The 16572-nt window shown below is 48.2% G+C and overlaps 1 protein-coding gene across 1 annotated transcript in view; it reads right to left on the bottom strand.

Moving 5' to 3' along the window:
* LOC144138370 (2-oxoglutarate dehydrogenase complex component E1-like) overlaps positions 1–16572 on the bottom strand; it is a 110882-nt gene that overhangs the window by 60905 nt on the left and 33405 nt on the right. Inside the window, exons 7-8 of the mRNA XM_077670622.1 lie at positions 13707–13794; positions 101–209 (exon numbers count right to left, since the gene is read on the bottom strand). Of these exons, the coding sequence (XP_077526748.1) occupies positions 101–209; positions 13707–13794 (197 nt within the window). The remainder of the gene's footprint in view (positions 1–100; positions 210–13706; positions 13795–16572) is intronic.

Below are 16572 nucleotides of genomic sequence, written 5' to 3'. Positions count from 1 at the left end.
TACCAAGTACAGAAGCATACGATCAGCCAGTGAACCAAATGTTCACCACAGCCAATGAAGAATTCCCTCGAAGAGGCAGGAAGAAGAGAGAGTGGCCCACCTTCGAGGTGCGAGGGGTTGGCACAGACAGCCAGCTTGATGTTGCGGTTGGAAACCCGGTTGAGACGCTCGTGGCTCATGCCCAGGTGGTACTTGACATCTCCGGAGCCCTGCACACAGGGGGCACGGCGGCAGCAGCCATTGCACAGGCGTCCGGGGAAAACAGACAGGCCCACCGAGCAGAGCCCTTTCACAAGCAACCACACACAATGTGCCAGCTAGCTCAGCTGTGAAAAACGGCCAACAAGGTTCACTGCATTACGAGCAGCGGCCAACGTGCTTTGGGAGCTCGCAGCGAGACTACAACACCCCCAACTACAACGTCCTCAGGGCTGGAGGTGTAGCCTAAAGTCAAGGAACTGAGAGGAAGTTCCAAAGCCTCACTTAATTGTTCACTGTGGCATGCCTTCTATAGGTCCTGTTTTACTTGCTGAGTGACCCACCAGTGGGCCATTCAGCATATCTCCCAGGTATGGCGTGGGTCACGTGCCTTTGCCTGTTTCATTTGCTCCAAAAGAGATGGTGCTGCAATCATTCTTGCAGGCACTTGGCACGTTTATTTTTCAAAATGCTAAAATGTTTGCGAGCAGCAGGAAATACAAATGAAACGCATTTAAAAAACTGCGGCAAAATGCTGGCGAACAGCACAACAGAGAAACAGGCCGCCACTCTGCTCCTTGAAAACAATAGTGCCACCCCACGTCTAATGCAATAAATATATAAATACACGTTAGCTGCACTTTCAAACCCCACATGGCAGCACATCACCGAGTGTTCTCGAGTGTGGGTCACCGGTGGGTTGCGGCATTTAATCCCAGAAAAATATTTTTCTGGCGATTTATAACGTCATACAACAAGAACCGTATCACTGCGTTCAAGTGTGATGAAGTTATCGCATCTGCAAGCAGATGTATGCTTGTAACTTTGCTGCGGCATAGGAGGAGCACAGGCCACGACCCACCGGTGACCCAGAACGCAGTGAACATGCTCAAGATGACACCAAACCCTGGCGCATTAGCGCATGATACAAGAAAAAAAAACACAACACCCAAAACTATTTTCAGGCTGGCAAATCGGAAACCAATGGCCGACAGTCTCAGCACCCACAAAATGGATGTCTCCGACTGAGCCAGGCCAACGCAGCATGTACTTCTTTGCCTGCATGAATGCAAAGGAAAAAAAGAAAACCCACTAGCCTGCCTCAACATAGCTCGCAAGAAACCTTTCTGTGCAAAACAAGAGAATCAGCAACCGATTCCGTTGATTTCTTTTGAAGTGCCTTCTTTTTCCTGCTCTAATTTGTTAATTTTTTAAAACCATTTACATTAATTTGGGAAAACTTGTTACTAGGGGTGTGCGAATATCAATTTTTTAATTTCAAAGCGAATTCGAATAATAAAAACAAAGTTCGAATTGAATCGAATATTTTTCGAATATTTTTCGAATACAAATACTTATTGTTTTTTGTAAAATTTAAGTTTTCACCATCTAGAGACACAAAAACTGCAACTTTATTGCACAACAAATCATACAAAGTAAAATTAGAAATTACACAATACCATTGCTCTCAACAGGTTAAGGTCTGAACTCACTTAAATGTTAACATGGAGAAAGGTTAACTGCTCGACATGTTCGGGGAGCAGTGACAACCTCCTGCTCGTCACGACTCCGCCAGATACCGAAAGTAGCCGCTCACTTGAGACACTAGTGGCTGGCATGCCCGAGCCCGTGCACATTGCCGCGCGCTGATACAGTAAAATCTCGATGATACTAATCTTGCGGGACTGCGAAAAATATTCGTATCATCCGAAATTCGTATGAACCAACACAGACCAAAAAATTGAGCGCTGAAAAAAGTTTTCGTTTATTTCTTCTCTTACTTTCGCGTGAAGAAATTCGTGATTTTTTCTGCTTTTTTTAACCCCCATGTCGCAAAGCAGTCCTTTCTGGAGCACATAAAGCTCGGCGCTCGTCTCCTCACTCGCTGTGCCCAAGCTCGCTACACGCCGCAACAGTCAAGCGTGAACCGCATGGTTCATTTTCGCACGCGATTCGCTCGCCTCGGCTCTTCGAGCACCGTATTTTCACGCCCGCATCGACGATTTCGCGCCCGCGGTAGCGCCTACCTCGGTCAGAAAATGACGCACGACGGGCGCGGCAGAATGGAGGAGCCTGACTACTTGCGATGAGATCGAGACAGCCGGCTTGGCTCCGCCGGAGACGGTTAGGCTTAGCACCCCGGCAAATATTTTACGGGCGCTTTCTAGCGGCGCGGGTGATGTTTTATAGTACCGTTTTCGCATGCATTATCAGCTCCTTTACCCCACAAGCAACTTCGTGTCTCCCTTGAGCCGCATTTTAAAGAGCGGTTAGAAACGGTTGCTCGAGCGCCCGCGCCACTTCGCGGCTGGAGCCTACGCCATGTTGACGCCGCCGGCCGCGCCGCGCGCAGCGTGGGGGTGGTTTCCCGGCGGTGTCAGCGCGCATTGGGCGTGCGCAGAGCGTTTTCGCGAGCAGAAAACACCGATACAGTCTGCGAAAGCACGTACCGTTCGCCGTGTATATGCTTCGCCACTTTGCTGCTGAGACACGCTCTGAATTTTTTTTTTTTTTTAGTTTTGGGTGGTTCGAATATTTCGAACCATAAAAGTGTCATTCGAATCGAATCGAATACCAAAAAATTCGAATCGAATATTCGAAGTTTCGAATATTCGCACACCCCTACTTGTTACATATCTAGCAAGTACTAATTCTCACTCACTTCTGCGAAATGAATAGCAAAAAACAGCGCAAAGCACGGGACAAGGAAGAACAACGGGGCAAAGCGCTTCGTCCCATTGTTCTTCCTTGTTCTGTCCTTTGCGCTGTTTTTTGCTATTTTTGAATATGTACCAACCAGCCTAAATTTTTACCTTGTTGAAGTATCTTTCAGCGACATGCTCTATCAGCCATGCACGCTCAGTAAGCAGCCTCTCAGAACTGTTTCATGAGCCCATTAAAGCAAGACGAGCTGAGTGCCAGCAAAAGGCCAGTGATTTTGCTGGTGCACCTAAGCATATAGATCTGACGCCCCAGACCCCTACACCTGCTTCATACCCATGCTGAGGAGAAAATCAAGAACAACTTCAGAGCACATTGAAAATTGGCATAACACTGCAAAAATTGAAACAACTTGCTTCGCTATTGTGCAGACATTTTCAAGTTGTGTTAAAAATGCAGCTACAGTGGAATCTCGGTGATACGAATTCGGTTGATACGAATTTCGTTGTGATACGAATTTTTAAAATTCCCCGGCGAAAATGCATCGTATGCAATGTAAAAAAATTCGGATGATCCGTGCGCATTTACGACTCCGGTGCGGGTGATACGAACACGCGAGCCGCGAGCAGACGACTGCGGCGTGGACGGCACTCGGGAGGCGGGAGTGTTGGTGCGGCCGTGCGGCCTTAGTTGCGCGCGGGCACAAAAGCATTGAGCGTGAACCGCATGGAGCGTTTTCTGTTTGCGAAAACGCGCGCCGCGCACGCCACAGGCGCGCTGACCCTGCCGCGCAACCACCTGCACGCGCCGCGCCCGGCGGCGGCAACATGGCGGCGGCTTCGGCCGCGAAGTGGTGTCGGGAGCTCGAGCGACCGCTTCCAAGCGCTCTCTAAAATATCGCTCAAGGCACGCACGAAGTTGCTTGAGCGGTAAAGGAGCTTATAATGTTGGTGAAAACGGTACTATAAAACATTCTCCGCGCCGATAGTGAAAGCGCCCATTCAATATCTGCTGGGGTGTTAGGCCTAAACGTCTCCGGCGGGGCCACCGGGCTGTCCGGTGCGTTGAGCGCACCCTCCCACTGCCGCGCGCGTCGGGCGTCATTTTCCGAACCGCAAGCGATTCGTGCGCGTCGGCGTTGCTCGCGTATTATTTTCACGCCCGCGTTGACGATTCGGGCCGGCATCCCGGCGCCAGCCTCTGCCCACGGCCGGGCTAGAGCTGGCGGCGTGCGCGCTTTGGTATCGACACAGCGGCGTGCGCCGCCGCCCTAGCCCGGCCGTGCTCAGCCTCGGTTGCCGCCAACGTTGCCGCGAACGGCAGTGGGAGGAGCATCATGACTTGCGCCAATGGGGAGACGTGTGCCTCATGGCGGCAATTTCGAAGCGCTCGCAGCATCTGGCTGTGCCACCTCCGCGGCGCATATTTGGCGCGGATGATATTTTATAGAGCAGTTTTCTCCCACTTTGTGAGCTCTTTCCCGCATGAGCAATTTTGTTTACACCTTCTGCGTTTTAACGAAAGGTTATAAGCGGTCGCTGAAGCTACTTGCACCTAGACCTGTGCGCCGGTCAGAAATCGCCGGCGGCGGCGCGCCGGTGTTCCCACCTCCGGCGGCGGCGTGAAACGGCGCGGGGGTCCCCGGATCGGCGGCGGCGCGGCGCGGAATAGCGGGTGGTGGTGGTGGTGGTGGTGGTGGCGGTGGTGGTGGTGGAGAGAGAGAGAGAGAGAGAGAGAGAGAGAGAGAGAGAGAGAGAGAGAGAGGGGGGGATTTGGGGGAAAAGAAAATATGCAAAAACCGTGGGGGATCCGGACATGTGTAGGACAATTCGGTGCAGCACGTCTCGGTGCGGACATTTCGGTGCACGGGATGTCCGAGGCATTTCTTTAAACATTTTAGCTTTAATACTTTCGTTTCGTCAGACGATATAATTTTACGTTCGAGAGAATTAGCGCCTAAAACCCAATTTCGAAATTAAATGTTAAAAATTAACGTTGTTCATTTACTTCCCTTCTGCCATTTTTATTTCAGCATTCATGTGAACAACTCTAATATTTTAATTCAAGTGTTACCGAAAGGCTTTGATTTCACTTCACCCACCGCTGCATGACGCTGCTGCTTTTAGTCGCTTCCTATCTCCCCCCCCCCCCTTCCCCGTCCGCCAAACCACGGCGAAAAGAAAGAAAGAAAGGAAACGATCTAGCTTAAGCGCGCGTGCAACCATTTTAATAATTCATAATTTTCTCTATCGATTTATTCTTGCATTCGGTGTTGGTTCTACTCGAAAACTAGCCATTGATCGCACGGTGGAGTGGCTAAACGGGTGGGGGTGGGGAGGGCTAAGTGCTTAGACCAGCCCCCTTGGTAGGTAGAGGGGGGTGTCACTTGTGTTTCTTCAAAGTGTAAACTGGGCATCGAAAACGTGAATACGACTGTCGCGGCTCTCGCAAAACCAGCCTATTCAAAATTTTCCCCTCTTACAATGGAAGAAAAGGAGAAATGTCTGCGGTGTCCATGATATGCGCGACTTGAAGAGTTAATTGTAGGTGGGGCGACTGAAAGGAAAGAGTGATTCCTGGAGAGGGGCGCCTTCCGTGTGGCCGCGACGCGCGGAAGAATGCAGCCAACGAGCTTGTTCCTCGATGGGGGCGACAGGCGCCAATGATCCTGGTCATTGTGTCCTCAGCGGCTTTTCGGGTGGCTTTTTGTTGTGCACTAGAGGTCGTGTGAGCTCACGCCGAATGTATCGCTTTTTCTTGCATCAATGCGGTGACTCTTTGGAGAAGGTGATGGCCCCTTTGCCTGTAAGATTTCCGCGGGAAATTGAACATAATAACCATAATATTACTGAAAAAGAAGTCTGGGAAGGTTAAAACTTACAGACAGACGGAGGGGGAGGGGGGGCTTGGAGAATTAAAAGGAAATGAAAGTAAGCATGTAAAGCTAAAACGGAGGTTGGTGTTTGACCGAACCGAATTGGTGGTATTTGTACGCACAACCTGTACGCGCTTGATCAGCATTGATGAGATATAGAACCTGCAGCTGTTTTCAAAAGGCCCGTTCTTCCTCCGCGACAATATCCTAAACTTGTCCGTAAAAAAAAAAAGCTGGCGAGAACAGTGTCTCCAAATTCATTTAAACATGACAGCGCAGCCTAAATAAACTTTTCATAAGATTGTCTGCATTTTTAGGGGCAACAATATGTTTGTAAAGTTGAGGATTGTGAGAGTGTGCATTTTATTTAGAAAAAAATACATAAAGAATGCGTTAGCCATCGAAAACATCGGCTAAATTGTCTTTGCTGATTAGCATGCCCCAAAAAAGAGCGAATATAAATAACGTCTTGCCGTAAATTAAAAAAAAAAACATGTGCAGAAGAATTTAATCAGCTGGCTGCAAAACAGATTTTCTCTGAACTAGTTATTAAAGAAAAATACAAAAATGTTCAGTTTCTAAAAATACCTGGCAAAAAATCGCGAACACGACATCAATATTAAAAGGCAATCGCTGCCCTAGATTGTTGTCCAAAACCCATGTTAAGCGAAAATAAAAATATAACGGCTGTTTCAAGCAAACAAGCACCCGATAATACGGTCGCCGAAATGTTCGCGCAAGGAAATTCCGTGCACCGAAACGTCCGTACACCGATATGTCCGTACACCGAAATGGCCTAGACCTGGGACGACGCTGTGCGCTTCTTTGGTGGAGCTCCCACGGCTAGTTCAATTTTCACCGATACTGATGAAACCTCGCAGCGTAGAGCTTCTATGACATTCCAGACACTGAGAGGCTAGCTGTGTCCGACTAAGCTACTAAACCGACGGTTCCAGGCTTCCTGGCTTCGCAATTGTTGTTTGTGTGGTTTTAATCCAACCACTTGCATTGAATTTTTTTATCGATGCTCAGCACTATACCATCCATCCATGCATCCACCCATCCATTCATCCATCCATCCATCAAACCGTCCGTCTGTCGACCCAATTTGGTTTGTTAGGTTTTAGCCTCCAGTGGCGTTAATTTCTGCCCCTATAGGAATATTAAAGCATTCCATCTATTCCTCAACCCTTTGGCTAAAACGCAAAGGGATAAAATCAAAAGCGAAAAAAAGTTCAAATCTAACTTGAAGGGAAACACGTCGACTAGAGTATGGGACCATTTTTTCCGTTTCCGGGGTTCACCCATCACAGCCACGGTGGCTGCTTTTCAGATTGAGTGGAAAAGCGAAAATCCCATTGTGTTGAGATGTTGGCGCACGGTAAAAATCCACAGGGGATCAAAATTAATCCGGAGCCCCCCACTATAGCGCGCCTCTATAGCCCATGGGGTTTTTTTATCACAGGTGTCAAAAAACACGTGGGCTATTATGAGGCGCTTCGGATTAATTTTGATCCAGTGCGGACGACCAGCTTCGGTTGGTGGAAATGGCCGTCGCAGCTGGCACCACGAATGGGGTCCTGAAATGAGGACACTACTCCGCAATTTTTGTGCTGACGAAATGTATTCTCTCTGTCTCGCTCTCTCTCTCTCATAGCTCATGTGTAGCTTCGGTGCGCTAAACCCCACAATTAATCACGTACACGTCACGCAGCACGCGCTATTATTATACAACTTTTACGTTTCAAAATCATAGCTTTCTTGCGGAGTGTGGACATTGCTCGTCGAAGCTCTGTTTGGGATAGCCTAATTCGGCTGTAAAGAACTCGCAATGAAGGCAAGAGGAGTAAGAATGCATTCGTAGACAACCCTCTAAATTTCTGTAGATTTTCTTATGGCACCTTTCACCATTATTTCTGAATTCTTATTCTCCAAATCGTCTAGTTAACTGGCCTCCAGTGAGAAAGGGCAGCATGACGTACGCTCCTCTGCCCTCTGGGACGCTATTTTATCACAGTGCTCAAATACGACATTGGTTGTCTGAAGTTATGCGGGTATTAGAATTTCCTTCCAATTTTGTGTTTCACATTCGTTTAAGTATTGCATTGCTGACGTTAATGAGTTGTGAATGCTTATGTCAGGCTCACAGTTCTGGGGGTCCTAGCTGCGCTTTCACTGACCCTTCCTGCGTACCTGGACAGTTCATTTATTGACCCACTTCCCGTGCACTCTTCCCGTAATGACGCTGCCCATTCAAGCTTGCGCGCTACTGCGGCGGTTTCTTGTGCACTGTTCCCGTGCTGATTATGGGGTTTCATATATTCTTCGATGCTAGCCGCTTGTCCCCTTGAGAGAATCGACGAGTGGTGGGAGGAGCTGGCGCACTGATTTTGGAGACTTGTGCACTTCGGTCGTTCTCTTTCATCCGAATTTATTCTTGTCAGTCGCTCTGAGACCGCATCTTTTGTGTTAGTGTTTTATTTTCCTTTCAGTATATACTTGTATCCCCGTTGGATGACGATGTTATTAATACGCCAAGAGACCGGCCTTTATTAAGAAGGAAGGTGGTCAAACACTTTTGGTCATGTTTGTACAGTAGAAATATACGGCTTGAGGGGCTGAAGTTTGCGTTCGCTCCTGTCCTCCATCCTACTTCCCTTTGGAGAAGAAAGAAAGAGGGCTATTGACAGAGAGAGAGTCGGGTGTGCCTATTTAACCATGGGTGCCTGGAGTAACATGGGTGCCTGGTCATTTTAGAGTTTCTGAGAAAGCGGATAAAACAAGAAAGATGTCGTGCTTGCGTGGCAGAGGGAAAAGCTGGGGTGCTTCAAGAGGATTCCGAGTCAAGCGCGTCGAGACGGTAGGCAATCACGCATTTATCCTTTGTTAACAAGGTCGCGGGACGCATGCAAGAGGCTTGGTGCGGGGCGGACGGGCCGGGAAGAAAAGGTATTCGGAGAAGGAGGAGAAGGAAGGGGACTAGAAGTCTCCTCACAAGAGCAGCAGAATGACTGATTCCAGGCTGAAAGTACAAATCATCCGTTTATGCATGGTGGATCGCGATTATTTCCAGACGAACAGCACCGCTGAGAGAGGCATTTCTTGCAGAGGGAGAAACGACAACTTCCAGCGAAGCGACGTATTTTACTTTCATACTCCTTCGTTGTTCAGAAGAGTCGCATAATAGGCGGGGCGCGGGGCCGGCGGCGCGCCGAAAAATTTGCCCGGCGGCGGCGGCGGCGTGCTCATTCCCGCGACTTCGGCGGCGGCGCAGACGGCGCGACCAAAACAGGCGGCGGCGGCGGCGTGGCGCGGCGGCGTGGCGCGGCGGCGCACAGGTCTACTTGCACCTCTTCACGGCAACAGCCGACGCCATGTTGCCGCCGCCTGTCACATGCGCGGAACTATTCCATTTTTTCTCGTTTTCTGATGATACGAATTTTCGGGTGATACGAATATTTTTGCCGCCCCTTGAGATTCGTATGACCGAGATTCCACTGTACAAGCACAATAAAATGTTTTTCTTATAAACCCTTTGGTTCAACATGAAAACAACTTTATCATCAGCACTATTAATTTTTTTTTTGCCCTTACAGGATCCCTGCAACGTTTTTCTTTATGGTACTTTTGTCTGTTCTTAATGTCATGTAGAGATAGACGCAAAAAGAGTTATCAAGATCTGTGCCGAAATGAAAGGAGTTATTCCATTTTTAAATTGAAAGTTGTTCACTCTCAAAAACCAGAAACTGCTGCTCGCTTTCCACTCTTCCCGATGACGACACATTGCGGAACCAATGAGGGCAGCGAAAAATGCCGTGTTCCGGAAGTTTTATCATGGTTGTCTGTCTTGGAAAGCTCCTTTCCACACTTCTTGACGGCGCCGCTCGGCGGCACCGCAACAACCGTGCCCATACAGCACCGACGAGTAGAAAGCAAAAAGCTCGGAAGTCACCTGCCCATCGCTATGTTTATGCGTGCTGCTAGGGTTACTTTTCTGAACTCTACCATACTCTTCAAGGTATCTTTGGTTAACAGAAAGGGTGCTCATAGCACCAAACGCGTCATTCGATGGCCCGATTCTACAGCTCCCTCCTCTGCTCCTTGTGCCAATGGTTTGAGCCATGCATTGTTAATCTTGAAGAATGCCCAGAGTGATTCTAAGTGTAAAGTGTGTGCACTGCCTTACTACTGTGGCTCCACTTGTGGATCCACAGAAGAGCGAGAAACAGTCGCAGATACTTGTTTAAAAAAAAAAACTTTTGAGATTCTCCCACCAAAAAAAAAAAAAGTAAAGAAAGAAAGCAGCCTCTGCAGGGTTGAACTACCAACCTTCAAAAGCAAGGCCTGGTGCATTAACCACCCAGTCGTTCCAGCAACGCGGTAAGGTTCAAGAACTTGGCATAAATGCCTGGGCGTCAACGAGTATCTATGTGTGTGTGTGTGTAGTTTTTATCCCTTTTCAGAAATTCTGGCAGTGATAACAGTTGTTCATCGCAAACTGCTCTTGCAGATGAGCCCCATCGTGCTAATACTACAAGAAATTAGGCTACAGCTCGTTAAAAAGCTATCACACAGTCGCGATCTCCCCGACGCAGGCCAAGGAATGCATCACTATATAACTGCAGTTGTCCTTGGTAACAGCTTTCCAACAAAAATAGCTTGGTTGAATTTGTCTCACGACAGCCGATTGCTGCTAGAGGAAAAAAATGGACGTGATTTTGCCCTGCGAAAGTGGATGTCCAGCGCAGCTGTTGTAAACCACTACACATGCTGATAGAAGACAGTATAAAATGTTCCTTGTTGTCTCGGTGGGCTTGTAGCTTTTGCACTCGGCTTCTCTGGCAGAAAATTCTGGGTCCTCACACATTCGCTCAGCGTCTTGGGCGAGAACTCCTGCGTCCTGCCTAGCCCGACGCATGCACCAACCCTCGAATGATGTCCTCCCCCCTCCCCTTTTGAGAGCAGCTGCAAGCCTAATCTTTACTAGAACACACAAGGGGGGAGGGGGTCCAGTTTTCATCGGCACCTTATCATCAATCATGCAGTTTCAATGCTTGTTTTGTGGCTTTTCTTTACGAGAATGCTGAGCACTATGCTCCACGCCCGATTGTCCTGACGCATGCGCTCAGCATCTTGCCCGAGAACTGCTGGGTCCTGCCTGGGTTTTTTTGTTTACGACACGAAATTTTCCGACCAACGAGAGCCTAACAGCTTTGCTGTAAAAGGGCGATTGTTTTTCAGTGAACAGAACGGTGCTGCCCAGTGCAAAAGCATGTCCCCAAACATTGAGACGCTCGAGATGGACTGAAAACACTGAATCTGCCACCCGCTTTGCGACGCTCACTGACTTCACCACTTCTGGCGTCGGTGCTGATACCCACCGAGCATAGACATCGTCATATGGAACGCAGATGGACAATTTGGCATGCATTTTAAAGGAGTACTGACACCAAATTTTGATGCCTAAAAAATGATATCATTGGCTTCAGTAGTTTGTACAGATGCCTCACAGAAATTTTTGCAGCGATCCGAGGCCGGAATCACATCTAAAATCGATTTTGATTGCCCAGGCCGCGAGCTTTCACAAATCGGCAGCACTAGCGAAATCGCTTTCGGCGCGACGAAACATTGGCCTGCGTGTCTGGCCGGTTCAGGCTGACGTCATATAGTCGTTTTCGGAACCGGAAACGATATCCTGCGCTGCTGTTGTCGGTGGTATTCGTTTGGGCAGGAGACGTGGGCGTAGCTGTGTGAGCAATGCTTGTAAACGTTGCGTGTTCGACGTCTTTGCTCTTCAGTTCGTGGCCGGCGCATGGTATTCCCTTGCACTGGTGCCGAAAACTGCGCGATGTCAACGGGCACCGCGGCGACGCGGCGGTGCACGCGTCGCCCAGCTCGCCCTGGTTGTGGTATGGCAAGCTCGCGGTATGCGAAGTACTGCTCGTGGAAGCCTGTCCGAGGAAATCGACGACGACACCAAGATGCATTATTTTCCACGCGACGACATGCAGCGCTAAACGTGGACTGCGTTCGTGCGCCGCGGCAGCCGCTAGAACTGTCGCCCAAGCCAGCGGGCTCGGGGTTGCACGGGTCACCTTGGGTGTTGGGAACTTTAGGCTTGGTATCGTTGGTATCGTGGCGACTATTTGATCGCTGGTATCTGTACAACTGCGAATGACAATCCCTTACACAACTTTTCACCACGCTACCATCCTCTTTTCGCATATGGAGCTTTATTTTGGCAATAATCTCAGTTTCGGCGATCAGTGACCAAGACATCTGCTGCGGCCTGTTTTTAATTCTATCTGCGGCGAGCGCCATCTTTCGGCCACTCGCCGCACCGCTGTGCCGGCAGTGCTGGGTCGGAGCGCCGAACCTCCGCTGCCGGTCAGCGTAGGCTTACCATCGCGGCAAATATCTGAACGCCACTTTTAAATTCAGCGCTGATAACAACCCCTAGCACAATTTTTTAACACACTAACATCTACTTTGTCGCGATCAGATTGATTAGAAGAGTGGCAACAAGCTGTTGCTATCACGGTCTGCGCCGGTTCGAGCCGCAGTGATATTAAAAAACGGACGACGGCGAAAACATCGCCGGCCTAATCGCCTGGCCAAATAAAGTTGTTCTGTCTGTCGGGTGGCAGCGACTCATCCGAGTCTGACGATTCAGACGACATGTCGACTGCGCGGGCGAGGGCGGACCATGTGCAATCGTAGCAGACGATGCGGCGAACACATGGAGGAAAGAAAAATGTCCCTGACGTCACGGGTGAGACCGTGACGTAAGGCTGGCCCGCTTGCAGGCTGGCCTTCGAACGGCCATTTTCCCGCGCGGCGACCAAATTTGAAATTGGTTGCAATAAACGTGCTATAATTAATTCTGTGTTGGCGGCTGGCGGCTTTCGGTTCGATTTTCGTAATTACTGGGCCAATAGGTATTCTTTACAGCATTAAAACTGAAAGCGAGAAATTTCGTGTCAGTACTCCTTTAAGGAAGCGCAGGTGCCAGACGTGGGGCAATGCTGAGAGCATAGAGAGCGGCTCATCATAACTCGGCTTGAAAGGGCACACAAGCACCCGAAGCGGGCAGTAGTGTCTACCCTTGTTACTATCCACAGTTAAGTTTTATGCTTCCTTTAAGAAAAAAAAAAAAAAAGAGCTAAAGAATTATTATACTCGTATTGGTCGATACAATGACATGCACAAAATATTGCAAGCTCAGCCAATCATAGGATGCACTGCATTGTCATATACGGAAGCTTTGGGTGCGACGTAGGCAGTGCCGCATTTGCTTGTATCTCTAGACGTAAATATTGAATAACTTTCTTTTTACCACACTCATCCTGATAATACTTTTTGCGTCTGTATCTGAATGACACAAAGAACCGATGCAGGGCTAGGAAAGTACCTATAAAAAAAGTTGCAGGGGTCCTTCAAAAGCCATGCTCAGGGTATCATATAAGGGCGCCTTTACTGCTGAAGACAAATTATTTTTCAGCAAACACAGCACAGAAAAAAGATTTTATTGCACAGCACTACCCTGTACACAAAAGGATGTTCATAAAAAAAAGAAACGGTTGACTTTCAGAGGAACTTGCTGGATTGAGTGCGCTTACATAACCTGCTTACATGGCCTGCACCATGCAAAACTACTGATTCCTTGAATCTGCTCACAACCCCAAGTCACACCCTGGTTCAATGCCCATTTTGTGCCTGTTTACAGTGTTTGGTCTTTCCCTGCAGGCTTCCACATTGTGTGGGAAAGCCGATGCGAAGGTGCACACAATGCAGCAACGCCATGCAGCAAAGCCAACCTTACATCCAAAACAATGTTTGAAAAACTCTGACGGCCTGAAAAGCAACACAGAGAAAACCCATCGGCAACGGCTGCGCACTGCCAACGTTGGCCTCCCCTTTTCTAGTCCTGGCCAGGAAGCCAGGGCAGAAGGAGTGCCTCCCCCCTGCTCACCTCGTCGGCAGGCTCTAGGCCGCTGAACTGGGTGAAGATCTGCTCGAGGGGTTTGCGGCAGACATTCGCCAGCACGTTCAGGCGACCCCTGCACAGGCCATGGTCGTTAGCGTCACACCAGCCTGTGCTCCACCCGCAAGTTCCCCGCCAGACCAACTGGTACAGTCGCGTTTGGTAACAGTGGGCATGGGAGATGATGCTCGGCATCACAAGCACACCTTTGTGAAGAATGTGTAAGGAGGGATATGGCTCTTAAAACAATCTTAATTTTCAAGTGAACTCTGTGAAACTTGCCAGTCTTGCTGCTTTCCCCCCATTAATTTCAAATGTGCCATCATTTTTTGAGTCAGTCAATTAGTTCCCAAGATTATTAGAAATAATTAGTCATTTTGGAGGAACAACAGACAAAACAGTGTCAGCCATGAAAGAGTAATCTTTATGATTTCCAATGCTATGAACCCTGGTGAGTGCAATAAGAGAATCAGTTTTTTTTTATGCACCGCTTGGAACTAATTTTACAGTTCATTAAGCTCTGGTGTTTGAAATGGGCACTCAAAATGGTTTCTTGCCACTGGTGCCACCAAAGTTTAATGAGCTGTAAAACTAGTTCCAAGCGGTGCATAAAAAAAAACGCTTCTCCTTTTGCAGAGTTCGGAGTTGCTCCTGTGCTTGGGGAAGAATCACTGGCCCTAGCCTCTGCATGGCAAGTGTACCTGAAGTCTGCCCAAGAACTCAAGTCTAGCGACTGGGCCTTGGCACCACTTCTTTCTAAACAAGAAAATCCAAGTGAAGATTTTGATGCTCTGGCTTTCTGGGCTGGGGTGGAACACCTGACTCCAACACTTTCTTCCATCGGCCTTAAAAACCTGTCAGTGCCGATCAACTGAGTTGATGCAGAAAGGTCGTACAGTCGCTACACTGACATTGTGCCTCACAATCGTGGTGAAGAAAGCACAAAGCATCCCGATGCCCAGCCACAACAGCTTCCTTCAGTTTTAAATTAAACTAAGTGTGATCGGGGCTTGAAAGTGTTTCATAAATGAACTGTTACATGTGCCTTATGTCTTTTCAATGTTGCTGCAGAATTTTGCAGATTCCTCTATCCCGATGCACAGACTTTCAATTTTTCCACCACAAAAAGTAATGGAATCTACATAGGAGGAAGGGAAAGGGGGTGAGGGTGATGGCAGAAAAACAAAACTCTCACTCTGACCCCCAATGCACTGGGTCTTGCCCATCGTCTTGCCGAACCTCATTTGCCAGCCTGATGCCAAGGGATGTGGCGCTGTGTGAAAAATTGCCCAAGCATCTTCGCAAAAGCCCCAAGCATGCGCACGCACTCTGCGTCGCAATGCCACTTCTTCTACCCTTGCCCTGTGAAAATTCAAGGTGTATGAAACAAACTGTGAGTGCGGGGAGGAGTTTTTTTGTGCCGCTTGACACACCTGGGGTGTTCTACACACCCGAGAGCCACGTGCAACTCGCCTCGCTGCACGAGTACACTGCACACACAATGACATCCATCTTTCCCCGTACAAGCCTTCACGTTTACCAGGGGCCATTTTATTTGGCGCATTCAACTGTAGCAGCAAAATCCCTGCGCTTACTAAACTTGCTTATCCACAGGGTTCGTACAGGCTTGAAAAGCAAAAATTCAAGGGTTTTCAAGGACTTTCAAGGACCAGAAAACACATTTTCAAGGCCCCCATCTAACGTTTTATTTGGGATTATTTATAACTTTTCCAACAGAATGCAAAAGTTTTTTATTGCACAATACCTAAGCACATTAGAGCACATTTAGATAAATGCTAACAGGTTCGTAAATGCTTCTGCAGCTTTATTTTTTATTTCATGGCTAGTATTTAGACATTTTCCTTTTGTTTGCTAAGGCTGTCTGATTTCAAAACTTCGTTAATGTTGCCTGCATTTCCTGCTTTGTCAGCAAGAGTACCAGCTAAAATTAAATCCGCAAGTGTTGCTGCAAGGCAGGATGTACAATGGACACGTCCACCATTTGCACGTAAAAGCAAACGCAGATGGAGCGTATGCGGCACAGCAAACATGCAAGGAGCGAGCATCCACAGACTAGATGGAAGATGCAAGATAGAGAACAGAAGCTGGCTTTCACTGGATTGTATCGTGACATGAATTAGATTGACAAGTGCCTGCTCCCAATGTTGCCTTGTAATAAGGAAAATCCACCAAACTTCTAATTTCACGCAATACACTGAAACTTGATGGTTACAATGTTTTTTTACATTTGTTAGCCCCTCAACTTCACGACAAACACTTTAAATTCTTGTGAAAAGACAGGGCCATTGATTCTCTCCGGAAAAATCAAGGGTTTTCAAGGACCATTTAAAAATTCCAGGACTTTCCAGGCCTTGAAATTGACACTTCTAAATTCAAGGGTTTTCAAGGTTTTCAAGGACCTGTGCGAACCCTGATCCAGCTCCTGCTGGCATGAAAACTGGAGCGGTGAACATTTAATGTGTTTGCAATTTCAAGTGCCCCTGACCATCGTAATTTTAGACGTGACGCGCATTCGCTGCTATTCTATGAATTCCACCAGGGAGTCTTCAAGTTCTAGAAAACGTCCGTGCTAAGAGCTCATGAAGCCATGCATTTAAACATGGTTCCGCTTTGTTTACGTCAATCGCGCAGTAAGGTCTCCGAGACGCTGTGCACAGGATGCTCCGTTCTCCTGTTCAGCAAATAGAATTACCTTGCGCTTGATGGACACCTCATAGTGGTACCTCTTCGGAGCCTTAACGACTGAAATAAGGTACGAAGTGCAGCAGCAGGAAAATGTGCACCAGCTGGCTAAGGCTAAAGCTGGCTAAAGCTGGCTAAGGCTAAGGTACCA

Source organism: Haemaphysalis longicornis, unplaced genomic scaffold (assembly GCF_048455015.1).
Source record: "Haemaphysalis longicornis isolate Haplotype H1 unplaced genomic scaffold, Haemaphysalis longicornis Haplotype H1 scaffold_1, whole genome shotgun sequence".
NCBI classification, from domain to species: Eukaryota; Metazoa; Arthropoda; class Arachnida; order Ixodida; family Ixodidae; genus Haemaphysalis; species Haemaphysalis longicornis.
This window is presented reverse-complemented; position numbering and strand designations above follow the sequence as displayed.